The sequence below is a fragment of the Silurus meridionalis genome, chromosome 23 (genome assembly GCF_014805685.1).
Source record: "Silurus meridionalis isolate SWU-2019-XX chromosome 23, ASM1480568v1, whole genome shotgun sequence".
NCBI lineage: Eukaryota > Metazoa > Chordata > Actinopteri > Siluriformes > Siluridae > Silurus > Silurus meridionalis.
In genome coordinates this window covers 3,567,747-3,587,093 of record NC_060906.1, presented here as the reverse complement: position 1 = coordinate 3,587,093, position 19,347 = coordinate 3,567,747, and the positions used below count along the sequence as shown (strand labels likewise).

At 36.2% G+C, this 19,347-nt stretch overlaps 1 protein-coding gene across 1 annotated transcript in view; it reads right to left on the bottom strand.

Moving 5' to 3' along the window:
• LOC124376811 (ribonuclease inhibitor-like) overlaps positions 1-18,772 on the bottom strand; it is a gene marked incomplete at its 3' end in the record, with an annotated part of 82,896 nt that extends 64,124 nt beyond the window's left edge. The window contains exons 1-2 of the mRNA XM_046836094.1: positions 18,563-18,772; positions 16,621-16,723 (exon numbers count right to left, since the gene is read on the bottom strand). Of these exons, the coding sequence (XP_046692050.1) occupies positions 16,621-16,723; positions 18,563-18,744 (285 nt within the window). The remainder of the gene's footprint in view (positions 1-16,620; positions 16,724-18,562) is intronic.
• Positions 18,773-19,347: the final 575 nt, after the last annotated feature.

Here is a 19,347-nt window from a genome sequence, read left to right as displayed (position 1 = left end):
CAAAATAAATACATTAAATATTAGTTACAAACCATGGCATCAATGTTTTAACATCAAAAAACAGCTTCTCTGGCCATTTATACCAGTGACACAAAAATGAAGAAGAAATAATATACCTGAAGAGGTCTGCTGGACTCACCAAGGAGCTGCAGTCTAAAACAGAGTCAAAGATACTGAACATCAGATAAAATAAACTTGATATCATTTCTGTAATCAAAACAGGATGAAGTTTTATGTTCATACTTAAAAGTGAGTTTTTACTAATTGACCAAAACTTAAGCACTGACATTTGAGCCTTGAGAAGATTCAAATTGGGAAATTACCTCAAATGTCTCAGTCACAAGTATTACTATTAAGAATGCAGAATATTTTGCATGCAAAATAATTTGAATAGGTTTTTTGAATGCATTTAACCACAAAATAAAGATAATTTAAAATTACACAGGGACTATAACTCGTAAGCTAGCTAGCATATGCTGTAGCTAACATCTGATCCCAAGTGATTCATCTCCAGGTCAAGATCTACAAATAACACTTCATGACTCTCTGCTCTCCCCTTCAGCCACTGCTCGTAACCTTGGGGTAACTATGGACAATGAACTGTCTTTTTTCCCACATATCGCTAATGTTGCTCGTTCTTGTCGATTTCTTCTCTATAACATCCGAAGGATTCGACCATTTCTGTCCATACAGGCTGCCCAGTTGCTTGTTCAGTCTCTTGTCATTTCAAGACTGGACTACTGCAACTCTCTGCTGGCAGGTCTTCCCCTGAACGCTATTCGTCCACTGCAAATGATCCAAAACGCAGCTGCACGACTTGTGTTCAATCAGCCCAAGTTTTCCACACCAGCCCACTGCTGCGCTCCTTCACTGGCTTCCAGTAGCTGCACGTATCAGATTCAAAACACTGATGCTTGCCTACAAGGCCAAAAATGGACCAGCACCATCTTACCTCAGTGACCTCATCACATCTCGCACTGCACCACGCTGTCTGAGATCCTCCAGCACTGCTCGACTGGTACCACCTTCTCTCAGAATGAGAGGTAAGTACAATTCAAGGCTCTTCTCTGTTCTGGCACCAAAGTGGTGGAATGAACTTCCCCTAGATGTCCGTACAGCGGAGTCCCTGATTATCTTTAAGCGACGACTGAAGACCTACCTCTTCCTGAAATACCTAAATTAGCACTTTCCAAGTTTGTAGAATTCGAGTTATATTTATATTGAGTTTGTAATCTTGCATACCAGTGTAGATTTATTCACTACTAGAGATTTAAAGCACGTTTGTACGTCGCTCTGGATAAGGGCGTCTGCTAAATGCCGCAAATGTAAATGTAAATGTAAAATGATCCATTCTGAAGCAAATCCAGAATTTTAACCAAAAATCCTAAATAACGGAATTCATGTAATTGTGCCGATTTTTTTTTTTTAACAAATCGTACTCAAGCAAAGATCACACAAGGTAATATAAATTTCACCGAAAGATTTACTGCACACAAAATCAGAATTTAAGGTAAAAGTCAAACATTTAGAACTGTATTAAACTGTATGCAAGACATGAACTTCAATAATGCCAGAATTATAATAATACTACTTTACATTACAAGTGCCATTAAAAACCCTTTATTAATAGAAACACGTCTGTACTCACCAGAATAAAGATTCTGTCTGAAGACCTCCGCTCCTCCGTGAGGATGGAAGACATTTATTCAGACAATCAATGAACGCGCTGATGATCATGCCTCAAAATAGCCCAATCACAGCGTCGAACAGAAATTCGAAGTGCAGCGTGTACGGTTAAAAAGTTAGGTGCTGGTGTCTGGAGTTTTACTAAACCTTTTCATAAATATGATTATATATAATGTAGCGACACCAGAGAGCTGAATGTCAGGAAAATCACGTTGTGTACAGGAGAGCCGGGGGAAAGGAGAAGTGCAATTTTGTATCAGAATGTGAATTAGTCCTTAACGGCGCGTCTGCCGGAGCTTCGGACGTAGTTCCGTCCGTGGAGAGCTGAGTCTTAAACCTGTCTGTGGGGGTGGGAGCTCGGTGTCCTCACTGCGGTTAAGCCGGTGTTACACCAGAATCTGTGACCATCGTATGTTGTGACCATAGAGGGTGCTGTTGCTAAAATGCAGCTTAAAATATATCGTCTAGAGAAGTTCACTACGCAAACAGCGTAAATGCAAACATCTGCATCTACTGGTCATTAAATGTTTTTGCGAGAATGCGCCGAGCGCCGTGCATGTTACCTTGAACGCGCGTACATAACAGTGCCGTCGTGCTGCAATGAAACAGTTGCATGCGCCACGAACTAAAGACTCATTCATAGCGTAAATTTCATTTAACAGTAGAGGGACTATAAATAGTAAAATTTCTCATGAGCAATTTTTGAAGGGGACACAAATAATACAGTCAAATTGTACTTATAAAGATGTGGTTTAGGTGCACTGAAAAAAGATCTTATGTCCATTTTCCTTTTCTCCGTCATATTATCTAGTCTATGACAGTGCAAGGCAAGTTTATTTATACTGTAGCACTTTTCATACACAATGCTAATTCAAAGTGTTTTACATAAAGAAAGTAAAACTATCATTGAAAAAAATAATCACAACAATAAAAACAAGGAATTAAAAAAGGTATAAAATGTTATTTAAAATTAATTAGACACTTAAGAACAGAATAGAAATTGATTATAAAACTACAGTGGGGTCAGTTGGGATGTAGCACAGTGATCATTTAGTAAAAGTCTGGAACAGGGTGCTATTTTTTAAAAATAATATCCTGTAGTGATTTCAAAGTAGCTGCATTCTGAATCTGAGAAGAAAATCAACAAAAGTGATTTGGTAAACAAATGACCCCTTTTTTTTAAATTCAAGTTAAATATTTAAACTTTCATGAAATACTTAGAAAAAGGTTCTTACACTTGCTACTGACAATCCTAAAATTTCTTAAATAAATATTTTAGTAACTTTTCCTACTAATCCTCTGAGTTATGTCTATTTCCATACCTCTTCCAGCACTTTCACTATACCCTCATCTGAGACAGCTTTCAAAGTGGCACTGAACGAGGGATGGTCTACAATGTGCTTTACCAGGTGTTTTGAAAGAAAATGGGGCCCTGGTCCTCCATGCACTATCGACACAGCAATCATTTTTCCTGCCAAAAAATACTCATCCTCCCTAACAGCTGTCAAAGGTAAAGCCACATCATATACTGGAAATAAGTTTGTTACACGTGACATTTCAGGAACTGATTTGTGCTTATAAAGCACTTTTTCGATCAGTGGCAAGAGCCAGATGTGCAATAATGTCAGGAGCTGTTAAACTCCTTTATTCCATAAAGTGTTTAAACAGTAAGTTTTAAAACATTGTAATCTGCATTTTATATTTTCCATTAAACATACTTTCACAGCTTTATCTATTGGTTCTGGGAGGTGAAGACAGTGTGCTGTAGTTTCAAGCTCATCCTCCTCTTCAGTAATCACAGGTGCAGAAATGTCCATGTATTCTCCAGCAATAAGCAGGAAGCAGCAACAAATACACAAACATACAAATTCCCCTTTTAACTACATAAAGAAAATATTTAATAAACCAAACAATCATGTAACAGATGTAATCAGAAATTTAATAGTACTTAAGAGTTGAACGTATTTATTTGTTCTGCTTTTATAGTGAACATGAACCATGACAAGATTAAAAACATCTTACAATTTATTTTCCACCACTGCTTTTTTCAGGTGTGCTTGTATGCAAAGGTATTATTGGCTGAAAGAAAAATATAATCAGTTCATACAGACAAACATTTTTCAACAATTGAAAATAAATTGGATTTATTGATATTACCAGTGTGTCAGTCAGGTTAGATCTCTCAGGATTTTGTGTCATGATTCCCCCAGTCTGATTCTGAACTGACTTCCTGTTTTTCTAGACCCAGAACAAACCATGTTATTACCCCGAAAAATAAACAATAATTCAAAGCAAACTAACATTTAAAGTCCTTCATTATGCAAATAAACAAATTCATCTTATTGATTTGTTTAAACCCAGACATGTTCCAAAAGAAGGCGTTTATGTTGACTTATGTATAATTATATATATATATATATATATATATATATATATATATATATATATATATATATATATATATATATATATATATATTATGTATTGACTTATGTACTTCCTTTAATGTATAAAAATAGCATTAGACGAATGTAACTTCAATGCAACACATTTATTCACAACGTGTATAAATGTACCATGGTACCACGTGAATGTGAGTGTGTACAACACACACACACACACACACACACACACACACACACACACACTTCAGGATGAACCAAAGAATCACATACTTTTAATTACTTTCACTTAAAAAAACAAAAAAAACAATTAATAGAACAAAAAGACAAAAGAATATTTTTTAACACGTTTCATAGAATTCAATCTTGTACAGATATTTAAAAAGGAACAAAATCTATGTAGTAATTTATCTAGTATATATTATTCTCAATAAGTATAAATAGGATAGCTATTAAATAGAATATAGAATATATAATAGAAACAATGATTTCATTAATTGTTTTTTTTATTATTTGCTTAATTATTCATGATTCACTGCGAACTCGAACAATTTTTATTAAACATAGATATAAAAAGGGCGAAATTAAAACTTTAAATGCAACACAAATTTATTCACGACGTCCTTTATTTAGTCGGATATTTGAAAAAAAATAAATCCACAGTAAAATAAAAACTAAATATTTGTTTTTACTGATGCGCCAAGTCTCAAATCAAAACTAAAATTTGCCATGAAGCGCAGGTCCGACAAGTAAAAACCGTCCGTGTGGAAACAGAGCAAAATGCCAAAAGTACCGCTCGACGACAAGTTGCAATGTCTTATATCACCACTAGATGGTAGCATTTTACTACTACAAAAAAAGTTTTTGATTGATAGATAGATAGATAGATAGATAGATAGATAGATAGATAGATAGATAGATAGATAGATAGATAGATAGATAGATAGATAGATAGATAGATAGATAGAAAATGTAGATTCAGGTAATGGTTATAATAAAATGGTATTGCAGGAATTGGTTACAGAAAAAATTGTAATATAAGTCAAACATTTATATTTTAATTATTATTAAATAATTTTATTACATTACTTATACATTATTATATTATTATTTGATTTTTAGTATTAAAATAATACAATAAAAATATAATGTGGGTAATTACAATTTTACTTTTATATTAAAATAAATATATTTATTATTATGGATATTATTTATTTATGTTCAATATTTGACGTATAAAAATAGATGCTAATAAAACCATGCCAAATATTTTTAGATGATATTTGATTAATTATTTATGATTTACTGAGAAGTCATCCATTTTTATTAAAAATATAAATAAATAAATATAAAAAACGAAATAAAAACGTGTGTGTGTACAAACACACACACACACACACACACACACACACACACACACACACACACACACACACACACACACACACACACACACACACACACACACACACACAATTCAGGATAAACCAAAGAATCACACACTTTTAATTACTTTCACTTAAAATATAAAACAAAAAATTATATAAAACATAAAGACAAAGGAATATTTATTGAATTACTTGTTACTGTTGGTTTCTTTATTTATATAATTTTCCAGATTAAGCATTGTATAACTTCATATAAAATTTAAATACCATTGTTTCATTTGATATAATATTTATTTGCTCGTTGTCAAATCAAAATAAATATTTTCCATTTTTTTTATTTTCTATGTTTTGTAAAATGTAACCATCCTTATAGAAATATAAAAAGAAAAAACATAATTTATCTAGTATCTAATAATGTTATACATAGATAAAAATAGGATAGTTATTATAAAATAGTTAAAATAAAATAAAATATAGAATATATAATGGAAACAAGGATTTCATTAATTTTTTATTTTATATGCTTAATTATTCATGATTCGCTGAGATCCATTTTTATTAAACATAAATAGAAAAAGGGCGAAATTAAAACTTTTAACGCAACACAAGTTTATTCATAACGTCCTTTCTTTAATCGGATATTTAAAAATAAATCCACAAAAATAAACACTAAATATTTGTTTTACTGATGCGCCAAGTCTCAAATCAGCACTAAAATCTTACATAAAGCGCAGGTCCGACAAGTAAAAACCGTCCGTGTGGAAACAACAAAAATAACCAAAGTACCGTCCGGCGACAAGTTGATTTATATAGATTCAAACACCACAATTATTTTAAAACAGTTATAAGTGTATTTTAAAAGGTTTAATACATTATATTAACGAAAAATATATTCATTTTTGTTTATAAATTTATTATTTATTTTAATTAAATAAAATGTGCTGCTGGACTTCAATGCTACTGCAATGTCTTATTTAACCACTAGATGGTAGCATTTTATTATTACAAAAATCACCGATGTTCAGTTCAAATTTAATTAAAATTACACAGTGTACAAAAGTTTAAATAAGTTTGACAAAAAGTTGTCAATCTATCTATCTATCTATCTATCTATCTATCTATCTATCTATCTATCTATCTATCTATCTACCAATTTAACTTTTATTAATTAATTTATCTATTCATTTAATAGGTTTTCTTTTCATTTATTTATATATATATAATAAATTAATATTATTTATATAATTTATTAATAAATCAATTAATCAGTGGTGCTGACGTCATTGTATGGAGATCACAAGGTCCATTGTGATTTTCCATTTGGTAAGTAGAACAGTTCATTAATATAGATGGGAACAATCCTTAAATTTACGGAACAAAAACTGTTCAATCAGGTGAAGAAGTTGTGTTTAGAAGCTGTAGAAGTGAAAGGAAGCAGTTTTGTGATGCAGTAAATCACAGCAGACATTATAAAATATAACTTGCTGCACCAAATGTGTAGTAGCAGAATAAGATAGATCATTACATTCAAGTTTCTTTCTTTGGTTTTCCACATTTAATCATGCAAGAAAATATAGGAGATTGTATGATATTTATTTCTGATGTGTTTTAAGTTACCAAAATGTCAGTAGCACTTTAATACTTTAGCCATTTATAAATGTTCAGATGAGGAACAGTGTTGCCAGATTGGTGTGTTTTGAAGTAATTGTTCAAAATCCACACAAAAAAACTCTATAGTAAATACACAAATCTTACTAATAACAATACAAATTCATTTTAACAAATAATTAATTTAAAAAGACAACAATACTGTGGCGCATCACAACTTGTATGTAATAAAGCAAATTAAATGTTTTTGTCTAAAGACGGTTATGTTGAAGGTTATGTCATCTGCCAACACTGATGAAAAACTTGGTAAAAATGTAAGGAGTTCAATTCTGAATTCTAAATCTTTTTTTTCTCTCATCAGGTCCTTCAGATTTGCCAGCTTCCAACATTTCTGTTTTATTTTAATTTAAAATTCAGGACCTGCCTATCTTTCCAGACTCCCAATCAGGCAAGCAGGAAAACTTGTCATGTCTGCTTTGAAAGTCTGTCCACTAAACAAAAATAAAAGACATAGTGGTGTCACTGGATAGACAGTGGGGACAGTCTGTCATGAAAAGCAAGTGCTGGGTGTATAGTTGACTCTGCCCGTATTGCAGTAAGTAAAAATGCTAGTTTTTTACGTGTTATTTAAAGTGTAACTGAAGGTCTGTTTGTCACATAGTGAATATTATAGACTAAAACACTCAACCTTGTTTCTCTCTCTTCCACGTGTTCTCCAACTTTTCTCTTTCCTTCCTCCTCTACTACTTTTACAGCTTGTTCATAAAAACCTTAATTGGTTCACTGGCACCTTCTGCCACCACTGTCTCTCCTCCATCTTTTATCACCACAGATCTCTCCCTTCCACAGTCTTGTTCTCCAACTGCTCCATCTTCCAGCTCCCAGTCCTTGAGTCAGGAGGGGTCATATGTGAAGAAGGAAGAAAAGGTAAGTTTTTTGGCAGTGGTGTACTTTAATCCACACTATTAATAAATTTGCTCTCAGACAAAGCTGACTTCATGCAAATGAGATTTATTCTGGTCATCAGGTTATTGGTAGCCAATAAACAGTTTTTTGTTCTTTTTAGTTATTCAGCTGTGTTTACGTGTCCAGTGTCCAAGGGCTGTGGTTATTGTCAATCACTGATTTAAGCTAAGAGGCTTTGGGAAACCCGGCCCAGTACATTTTGCTTGATTGACAAAAAGCAGGGACAAAGTCATATGGACACAAATGGACAGGACCACAGATCACCTCACAAGTGAAATGATAACTACACTGTAAAAAAGCCAACTTACTAAAAGTTATCTAAATAAAATGTAAAAAGTAAACTGAACTAAAATATTTTTATTTGAAATGCTCAGAAATAATACTTAGTTTATTCAACAAATATGTTGCTTCAATGTTGAAAACTGTACAATACTAAAAATGTTTTGTTGAACTTACATTAAAATGTAAATGTTTTGCGTTAAGGCGTGTGTTTCTTGTTGGCGCGTGCGCATTATGAACGTGGAGTGCATGTGTTAAGACTTCTTTTTATATGTCTAGGGTTTGAAGCTGTAACATTCATACTGTGATCCCTTCTGTGAATAGGCCAGGGAAACGGACACGTAAACCAAGTATAATATAAAAGGATTTATTCAAACAAGGAGGAACAGGAGGAATGGCATAGTATATACAATATTTACACTAATCAAAAACCAAAGCATAATAAATAATCCCACAGGAGAGAGGCGGAGAGTGGCACTAAAGAAAAGAAGAATAAAACCAACCCAACTATCTCAGTAATAAACCACTAACCTAACTCCAAACAAGTTTTCCGGTGCCTCTACATGCCCTAACTTACCTACTCTAAACTAACAAAAATACAGAGGTAGCACACACTCCTAGCTAGTGTCTCTATACATAGGATCATCTACGTGTTGCAAGATGTAAGTCACGTGACATACTACCTGCCCAACACTCCTGGGGAAAACAAGGGTTGTTGTCAGGATATAATCACTCACAAAAACAAACAAGATACCAACATTAAATCAACGATGTTGATTTGTAAATCAATTTTGTACAAACCCAAGTCAACAGGGGAAAATAAAGAAACCATCAATGCTTCAAACACAACAATGTGAAAACAAATGGTGCTCATGGTGCTCTCTCCAATGTTCCTGCAGTCCTCTTTTTAAACTCCAGCAGTTGACCGGATTGGCCACAGGTGCAGTCAGGTCACAGGACACACATATATATATATATATATATATATATATATATATATATATATATATATATGATAGAAGGATGAGGAGAAACTAATTATGGAGCTACCAACAGGCCAACAGCAACACTGAAGGAACTACAGGAATTTCTGGCAGGTGCTGCTCACACCTTACATGTGACTACAGTATACTGTATTCTGTACAGGTCTGGGCTGTGGGGTAGGGGGCAAGAAAAAAGCATTCTTTTACAAAGAACAATATGCAAGACTGTCTGTCTTCTTCTTCCTCTTCTTCTTCTTTCAGCTGCTCCTATTAGTGGTCACCACAGTGGATCATCTTTCAAACCAACCACCTGCATGTCTTCTCTCACCACATCCATAAACCTTCTCCTTAGCCTTTCTTTTTTCCTCCTAAGCCTTCTCCAATATACCTCATGCTTCTACCGACATATGACACACACACACACACACACACACACACACACACACACACACACACACACACACACACACACACCAATATCTCAAAAACCCAAAGGTGATTGAGAGAGATCTCAAAGTGACCTACCTAGTAGCTCAACTCGTAGCCTAATCAAAAAAAGCCCCACACTGTGGCAGAGACATTAATGCCCCCCGCCTGCAAAGCCGCTGTCAACAAGATGCTCGGCCCTGACGCAGTTAAAGAAATAGCTAAAGTTCCTCTCAGATTACACAATTAAGTCAAGTCAAGTCAAGTCAGGTTTATTTGTATAGCGCTTTTCACAACAGACATTGTCTCAAAGCAGCTTTACACAAATCAACAGTTAAGGTGAATGGTGTGAATTTGTCCCTGATGAGCAGCCGTGGAGACTGTGGCAAGGAAAAACTCCCTTAGATGTTATGAGGAAGAAACCTTGAGAGGAACCAGACTCAAAAGGGGAACCCATCCTCATTTTGGGTGACATCAAGAGTTTGATCATAAATCTTTCAACAATACAGAACACTGGACAGTGAGAACTAACATGATTACTGGAGTATAAGATTATAAGTGATGTTCTTTCTACAGTCTTAAACAGTCTATATGGTTAGTAGCTCCGAGTTTTATGAGCTCAGCATTTGTGATCATCACAGATCCAGCATCAGCTTCTCCATGCCAGAGCCTTTAAACACTCCAGGAGGTCCAATGTCAAACTCCACACATGTAGCGGGATCCAAATGGCACTGGTACGTCTCTAGATGGTTCGCGATGTTTGCGAGTTCGGCATCTACTTCTTCAAAGGTCCGTAATCATCAAGATGGTGGGAGGTGACTGGAGCTGGCCAAACCGCAGGGTGTCTCGGGATGGGGAGAGAAAGAGAAGCAGTGAAGAGAAATTAGCGTAGCTGCTGTTCATGATATTAACAGCACAAGTTGATAATGTGATGTGATCAGATGTTCTGGAGCACAAGGTTATGATGTGATGTGTGTTATGTGTAGGCTTTGACACTGTCAGGAAGACTACTCCAGTGTTTAGGAGCTAAATGTGAAAATGCTCTACCACCTTTAGTGGACTTTGCTATTCTAGGAACTACTAGAAGCCCAGAGTTTTGAGATCTCAGGGAGCGTGGCGGATTGTAGCGTGTTAAAAGACTGGATAGATACATGGGAGCCAAACCATTTAGTGCTTAATAGGTGAGAAGTAATAGTTTGTAGTCTATTCGAAACTTAACAGGAAGCCAATGTAGGGACGATAAGATTGGGGTTATGTGATCATATTTTCTTGACCTTGTAAGAACTCTGGCTGCTGCATTCTGGACTAACTGAAGCTTGTTTATTAATGATGCAGGACATCCACCTAGTAACGCATTACAGTAGTCTATTCTGGAGGTCATAAACGCATGGACGAGCTTCTCTGCATCGGATATAGACAACATGTTTCTTAACTTAGAAATATTTCTAAGGTGAAAGAAGGCTGTTTTTGTAACTTGGTTAATATGATATTTGAAAGACAAGTCGCTGTCTAAAATAACTCCCAGGTCTTTTACCGTTGAACTAGTGGTTACAGAACATCCGTCTAAATGCAGGTTGAGATGCTGGTGCTTCTGTATACTAGTTTTTGGGCCGATGAGCAAAATCTCAGTCTTATCGGAATTTAAAAGTAGAAAGTTATGGGTCATCCAATCTTTTATTTCTTTAACACACTGAGTTATCCGAGTTAATTGAGCGTATCGCCTGGTTTAGATGAGATATATAGCTGAGTATCATCAGCATAACAATGGAAGCTAATTCCATGCCTTCTAATAATATTATAATAATAAGATTTCCTGATGTCTTACCAGTCAGATGGTGTGACGTATCCTAGAGATGTTATCTGATAGCACTGCTGCTCCAACTCTGGCAGGCCATCAGGGCGGAAGAACCTAGGACGCTCCCAGAAATATTGATAAAACTGAAAACAGAGAGACACTGAGAGCTGCTGAGCGAAAGCTTTGTAAGTGTGTGTTGAGTACATGTGTATTATCTAGCAAATCTAAGTTCCTTACCATCTCTCTCTCTCTCTCTCTCTCTCTCTCTCTTTCTCTCTCAGGATACCCAGAAGGACAAATGAAATGGGTGATGCTCCCAGAATAAACAGAATTGATGTTGGTGCCATCAGGCACAATAATATTATTGGACCTCCGCAGAATCCAAACCGAAGTAAGTTTCTCTTCAAAGCGGATGCTGTTACAGAACCACTGTGAGCAGTGTGTGGCGAGTGTGTGGCGAGTGTGTGGCGGTGTGTGAGCAGTGTGTGGCGAGTGTGTGAGCGAGTGTGTGGCGAGTGTGTGAGCGAGTGTGTGAATGAGTTTGTGAATGAGTGTGTGAGCGAGTGTGTGAATGAGTTTGTGAATGAGTGTGTGAACAAGTGTGTAAATGAACGTGTTAGAGATCATACAGTATGTGCCTTATCTTCCTTTGTAGTTATTGTTGTTCCTGTCAGGATCATTCGGAACAGACTTTAGAGTCTATTATATTTTATTATGTGACACTTTTGTAGATTTTCCGGTAATTTAAATTAAATGTTTTAGTGTTCACATAACAGTGACTTGTGAATTATTCTGTTAACCCGCATCATCTTCTGTGTTTCCTGTCCAGATTAAAAACAACCCTATGTATTCACAATTCAAGTTTCAGTGACACGTCACATAACGTCACAGTTAAAGTATGTTTAAACCAATGATATTTGCATGGGAGGATCATGGGAATATCTTTTGGGTTATTGAAAACAAAGATGACTATTGTCAGAGCTATTGGTTGGTCAAAATCACACCATAAAGCAGGGGTCACCAACATGGTACCCGCGGGCACCAGGTCGGACGCAAGGACCACATGAGTCGCCTGCGGGCTTTTTCTAAAAATAGCTGTTTCCTACTTTGTTAAATCATTGTTGATAATTATTGTGAGAAATCATTAAGATGATCAGTGTCTTCACATAGATCAGTGTTAAACTCAGGCCCGTGGGACAAATCCAACCCGACGTACAATTATATCCGGCCCGCGAGATGATTTTATATAGATCTATTATTATTGTTATTAATGTCGCGGCGATATGTAGCTCTGATAACACAAACTAAAGATCCCATAATGCAGCGCTTCAGCTCCCTTACAGAACGCTAGACCACCTGAGAACATTCCAGCGTCAATCAAGTTGAGCTTCTGTTGATGTATTTAACTCTATTGTACAGTTATTGTGAAACAGCGCCTCACAGTGGTGAAGAGAAAAGTTGATTCTGAAAACAGAGCCATTCAAAACCGATGGGATTCTGAGTAGATGTTTACTGACACTGGCGGTAAACACGTGTGTCTTATTTATGGAGCGAATGTGGCTGTAATTGAAGAATTGAATCTAAGACGCACTACAAAACAAAACATTAGGAGAAGCTAAAAAACCTGAATGTAGAGCAGAAGATACAGAAAGTAGAAGAGTTAAAGAAGTATCTGACATTTCAGCAGATGTTTTTCACCACAGCAAAATCACAAAGTGAAGCTGGTGTGAAAACAGAGGAGAATCAGAGTCAGCCGGTTATTTACTGAGGGAGAGTTTCTGAAGAGCTGCATGATGAAGCTGTGAGACGTCTGGTGTTTGACAGAAGATATTTTTTATGGAGAGCAAAATATTTTAAGTTATTTAAAGTTTAAGATAATTTTTTATAAAATGGCATAAGAGCAAAGAAATCTGATTGTTTTGATTTGTTGTGATTTTAACATTTACTTAAAAGCACATTTTTTATTGATTTGCTTTTTGCAGCATGTTCATATTTCTAACTTGTATAATTTTGACAGGAGATATTATAGAGAGTTATTTATTTAAAGTTTTTTATTATAAGTTTTTTAAGTTATTTATTTAAAGTTTAAGTTTATTCATTTTGGAATAATATTCCTGTCTGTATTTATTCATATTTATAAAAAAACAAAAACATTTAGTTTTAGTGTGTTCAGTAAATGTTTCTTTTGTTCGACCCGTGACCTGAAGTGTGTTTTAAGTTTTGGCCCCCTGTGAAATTGAGTTTGACCCTGATAGAGATAAATATCATTTATTATTAATAATAACATATAATTAAAGGTAAAATGAGCAAATTTGTTATTTCAGAATTGTGTATGAAACTGGTAGCCCTTCACATTAGTCGGTACTCAAGAAGTAGCTCTCAGTGTCAGAAAGTTTGGTGTCCTGAAGATTTACGTAATTTAAACCATCATTATTACTTTAAAACATTTACATGAATTTTTTGTCTTCATGCTCTATGTTGCATCCATATTTCTCCATGTCCATGCTGCTTAAAGTATTAAAAACAGGAAGTATTAATATATGGTACATTAAGAACAGATAGAAATGTGTGATTAAATATTTAATTTGATTGACAGCCCTAATATTAATATGATGTGAGGTTCAGTTACCAGCGTGACACTAAAACAGGTAGAAGTAATAACTACTTTTTACTGAAGTACATGTCAGAGACAAAACTTATTTACTTTCATTATTATTATTATTATTATTATTATTATACTTTAATATCTAAGGATTTTATCATTATTATTATTGTTATTATTATTATATTTTAACATTGACTACTAATATGTGTTACACATTTATTATCAGGTGGACAGTCAGAATGTGTAACACATTAGTAGTCAATGTTAAGATATAATAATAATAATAATGTTGATGATGATGATAATAATGATAATAATAATAGTAGTTAATGCCCCATATGTATAAACTAAAGCAAGACTTACTGTAGGTAAATGAATCAGCAGGAGGAGCAGCTCAGTGAGGAAATGTCCAGTAGATAATTAAACTAATATACAGTCATCACACTAAACTATATGATATCTTCTACATCTCCATGGTTACGCAATGAGGTGCTTCTGAGCAAAGAATGCAGTAACGTCAGATCTGGTGTTATGCGCTAAAATGCTCCCCTGCCACAGACTGCACCACTTTCTTTCTTTTTATTTTATTTTTTGTGAATGCAATGTGCTTCTGTAGATAATAAGCCTTTAAGATAAAACTTTATTTGTGGGGAAATTTCCAAAATGTGGTGCAGAAAGAAAGAAAGAAAGAAAGAAAGAAAGAAAGAAGAGTAAATAAAACTCCATTTATTTTTCTTCTATACTTTATATAAAATTATTATAGATTTATGGGTGTTTTTGTAGGAAATATTATACATCCAGTGTGTGTGTGTGTGTGTGTGTGTGTGTGTGTGTGTGTGTGTGTGTGTGTGTGTGTGTGTGTGTGTGTGTGTGTGTGTGTGTGTGTGTGTGTGTGTGTGTGTGTGTGTGCAGGCACTAAAGATGGCACTGATCCCATACTGGGTTGATCACCTGATTCTAGTAAGAAATGGAGATCAGATCAGAGAGAAAATAAAGAATGGATTGGGTCTGATCCTGTAGCATAAAGATAGAAACTCTATTAAATACTAACTAAAGGACAAAGTAATACATGTGATTTGGACTCCTTCTGCTCTGGGCTTTTTCACTTCAACTCCTCAGATCCTGTAGATAAACGTGTTCTCGGTTTGCAGACACAGAAATGCAGGAACACTGGAGTCTTCACACACAATTGTTCATCACCATTAAACACTAGAAGAGAAAGAAGTGAATCAGTAACAGAAAACTAGAAGGAGGTGTTTGATGATCAGCAGCAGGTAATTATCTCTGCTTCAAGGAAACCAGGATTTGATTCAGTGTATCATTTGTCCTTCAACATTTCTTCATGCTTATATAATATCTTTGGTAGAACATTTAGTGAGAACAAATGAGAAGGTGCAGAAGATGGAAGAGGAACATGAGCAGATATTTGCATCACATCACTGCACTTCTCCAATCCCAGGCTGTAGAGTTTTTGCTGATTTTAATAAAGATCACTGCTGTGGAGCGTCTCTCTTGTTCTACATGGATATTAAAGTGCAGACTTTAAGAACAAGCTGAGGAGAATTTTACAGGAATGATAGAAGACGCGGTGTGGAGGTGGAGAGATAAAAGCACTGTCCGAGTGAGGAAACCAACTGCTTACAGGAAATCCAATATTTGTGGCAATAAAAGATGATCATCATCTAATAAATAATGCTAATGTGCTAAATAACTGTAATGTAGTAAATAACGCTATTGTAGTAAATAACGCTAATGTAGTAAATAACACTGATGTAGTAAATAACGCTGATGTAGTAAATAACTCAAATGTAGCAAATAACACGGATGTAGTAAATAACGCTGATGTAGCAAATAACACTGATGTAGTAAATAACGCTGATGTAGTAAATAACACTGATGTAGTAGATAACTCAAATGTAGCAAATAACACTGATGTAGTAAATAACACTGATGTAGTAAATAACTCAAATGTAGCAAATAACGCTGATGTAGTAAATAACACTGATGTAGTAAATAACGCTGATGTAGTAAATAACGCTGATGTAGTAAATAACGCTGATGTAGTAAATAATGCTAATGTAGTAAATAACACTGATATAGTAAATAACACTGATGTAGTAAATAACTCAAATGTAGCAAATAACGCTGATGTAGTAAATAACACTGATGTAGTAAATAACGCTGATGTAGTAAATAATGCTAATGTAGTAAATAACACTGATGTAGTAAATAACGATAATGTAGTAAATAACGATAATGTAGTAAATAACTCAAATGTAGCAAATAACGCTGATGTAGCAAATAACGCTAATGTAGTAAATAACGATAATGTAGCAAATAACGCCGATGTAGTAAATAACACTAATCATTACATCAGTTTCAGTGTTTATATAAAACAGATTATTACTCACTTCAGTGTCTGTAGTTTGTAACGTTCATCATCCTTCAGATCAGAGAGACACTTCACTCCTGAGTCTCCTACTTTATTCCCATACAGATCCAGTTCTCTCAGGTGTGAGGGGTTTAATCTCAGAGCTGAAGCGAGAGCAGCACAGCCTTCATCTGATACTCCACAATACTGCAACCTACAGATACACAATAACACACACTTCACTCTCTCAGTTTCTACACATTACACATCCTGTGTGTTCTTTCCACTAGAGAGAGAGAGAGAGAGAGAGAGAGAGAGAGGGATGGAGGAGAGATTTGACTTTTAGGTCACTTTATTGCTAAAAGTAAAAAAAGATTTTGAAAAGTTGGAACATTTGATTGAATTGAAACTTTAAGTTGCAGAAAGCCGTCATGATCAACTTCACAAATACATTCATTTATTCCCCATTTGCACTAAAAAGATTTCATGTTCCTGAACATCTGCTGATATAGTCGTGTTTGTATTAAACCCCTAAAAACAGCATCAATTTAGTTGATTCTTTTCCATTTAACTTCCTTTTCTTCACAATCATTTCCATTCTTTCCAAAAGTGTTTGAAGTTTTCACAGAATGTTTTTCCTGTACAGTTTATGACTAAAATGCCAGTAGGAACTTCTGTGTTCTTGTTATTAGTGTGCACTCGACTGGGATTAGTTTATGGTCTGAAAGTGGTGTAGGGAGAAGATCAGAGTGTGTGAGCGTGTTCCTCATGGTGTGTGTGTGATATGTAGAACATGTCTAAACGTGCTGCAGAAACCCTGCCTGTGTAGAACTTCACCCACGTGTACTGACGTGTTTGTGGGTTGTTTTCTCTCCATCTGTATGAGAAGTTCAGGGATTTAGTTCTTACTCTTGCTGATTTAGCATGTGGTCTCCCCCCAGGAAAATAAAGTCGCTCTACTGGTGTTTTCTTCTCTAACGTTCTCTAACTTAGAGAAAAGCTTCACCCTCTCTGACCCTGTGTTAGGAGCAGAAATATTTACAAACAAAACATTGAAGTGGTTGATTTCAGCTCTCACTATGAGAGTCTTCCTGCTTCTACCTCATCCTGGGAGAAGATTTGTGCTTTAACATTAGGTGAGAACAGAAAGGCGACTCCAGCACTAATATTAGATCCATGACTCAAGATTTTTCCTCCTTTCCACCACAAGCCCCAATTCACCTCATTGTCCTCGTCACTATGTGTCTCTTGCAGGAAGATTAAACTCAGTTTCTTTAAGCCTTTACTTTCTGAAGTATTTCTCTTTTTTTTGTCCTTTATCTCATTTACGCTCAGGGATCCCACCTGCAGAATCTCCATGAGAAAAAGAGAGAGATAATAGAGAGCTGATAGAGAGGAAAACAGGAGAGGAAACATGATGACTATGTAGATTTCCCCTTGTTAGTCTCTTTTCCAGGTTGTTTAATGTGTCTGATTGCTGTTGAGAGTTTTTTTAATGAAGATGTTTCTGCTGTGGTATGGTTCAGAGTGAACATGTTTTCCTCAGAAGACACAAACTTTTCTAGATGGGGAAAGAAATCGCTTACTTCAACACCTCCTTTTCCTTAAGTCTCATCCAAAAATCAGTTTATTTGTTCAACAGAGTAAAGATCCTTTTTAGAAGTGTCTGACCTCTGTTCCTCATCTCTGATGCTCTCAAGAGAACGCTGAGATAAATCACTCAGCTGCTCGGTCAGGGCTTCCTCCACCTCACAAGCCTGAGTTCCCTCAGCTCCCACAGACACCACCTGATCTCCTTCTTCACTTTTCTTACTGGTCTTTTTACTCTCTTCTATAACTTTACCATTCACATCACTGACCATCACACTCGCATCACTGACCATCACACACACATCACTGACCATCACACTCACATCACTGACCATCACACACACATCACTGACCATCACACACATCACTGACCCTCACACACTGTCAGGCTGACGGACAGGACGCGGAAGCGGAAGTAAGTCAATCATAGTTTATTTAGTCACATCAACAAAGAAACACTCACGGTTGCTGTGGCGAGAAAACAAACCAAGAATATCCGCTCGAGACGAGTAATCCAAAACAAAACATAGAATCCGAAAACGAAAGTAAACTGCTACGGCAAAGAGTAATCCATAAGGAACAGAACCAGGAAACGGAACCAGCGGGGAATGCCGGCGGTCGAGCAGCCACGGGTATCACCAGCATGACAATTCAAGAACCGACAGCCTGTGACTCGAGAACGTGAGTCTATATAGTCTGATACTTAACGAGCCACAGCTGTCGGTCGTTAAGTCAGGCACGGGATAACGAGGAACCATGACAGCTACTGAGGGGGGCGTGGCAGGGTGCATCTCTGACAGCTACTGAGGGGGGCGTGGCAGGGGAATCCCTGACAGCTACTGAGGGGGGCGTGGCAGGGGAATGCCTGACACACACACATCACTGACCATTACAGTCACATCACAGACCATGTGACTTGAAAACGTGAGTCTACATAGTCTGATCCTTAACGAGCTACAGCTGTCGGTCGTTAAGTCAGGCATGGGATAACGAGGAACCATGACAGCTACTGAGGGGGGCGTGGCAGGGTGAATCTCTGACAGCTACTGCGGGGGGCGTGGCAGGGGAATCCCGCAGCATCACAGCATCACAGCAGAACAGGGGAAGATTGGAAGGGGCCCAAGGCCAAGCGGCGTCCTCGGTCGGGATCAGGAACGGGTCAGCGGCCTTCGAAAAGACCGGAAGCTGAGCAGGATTACTGGCAGAGATCAGCGGTGGCGCGACCTCCACGGCGGGGAACCCGAACCA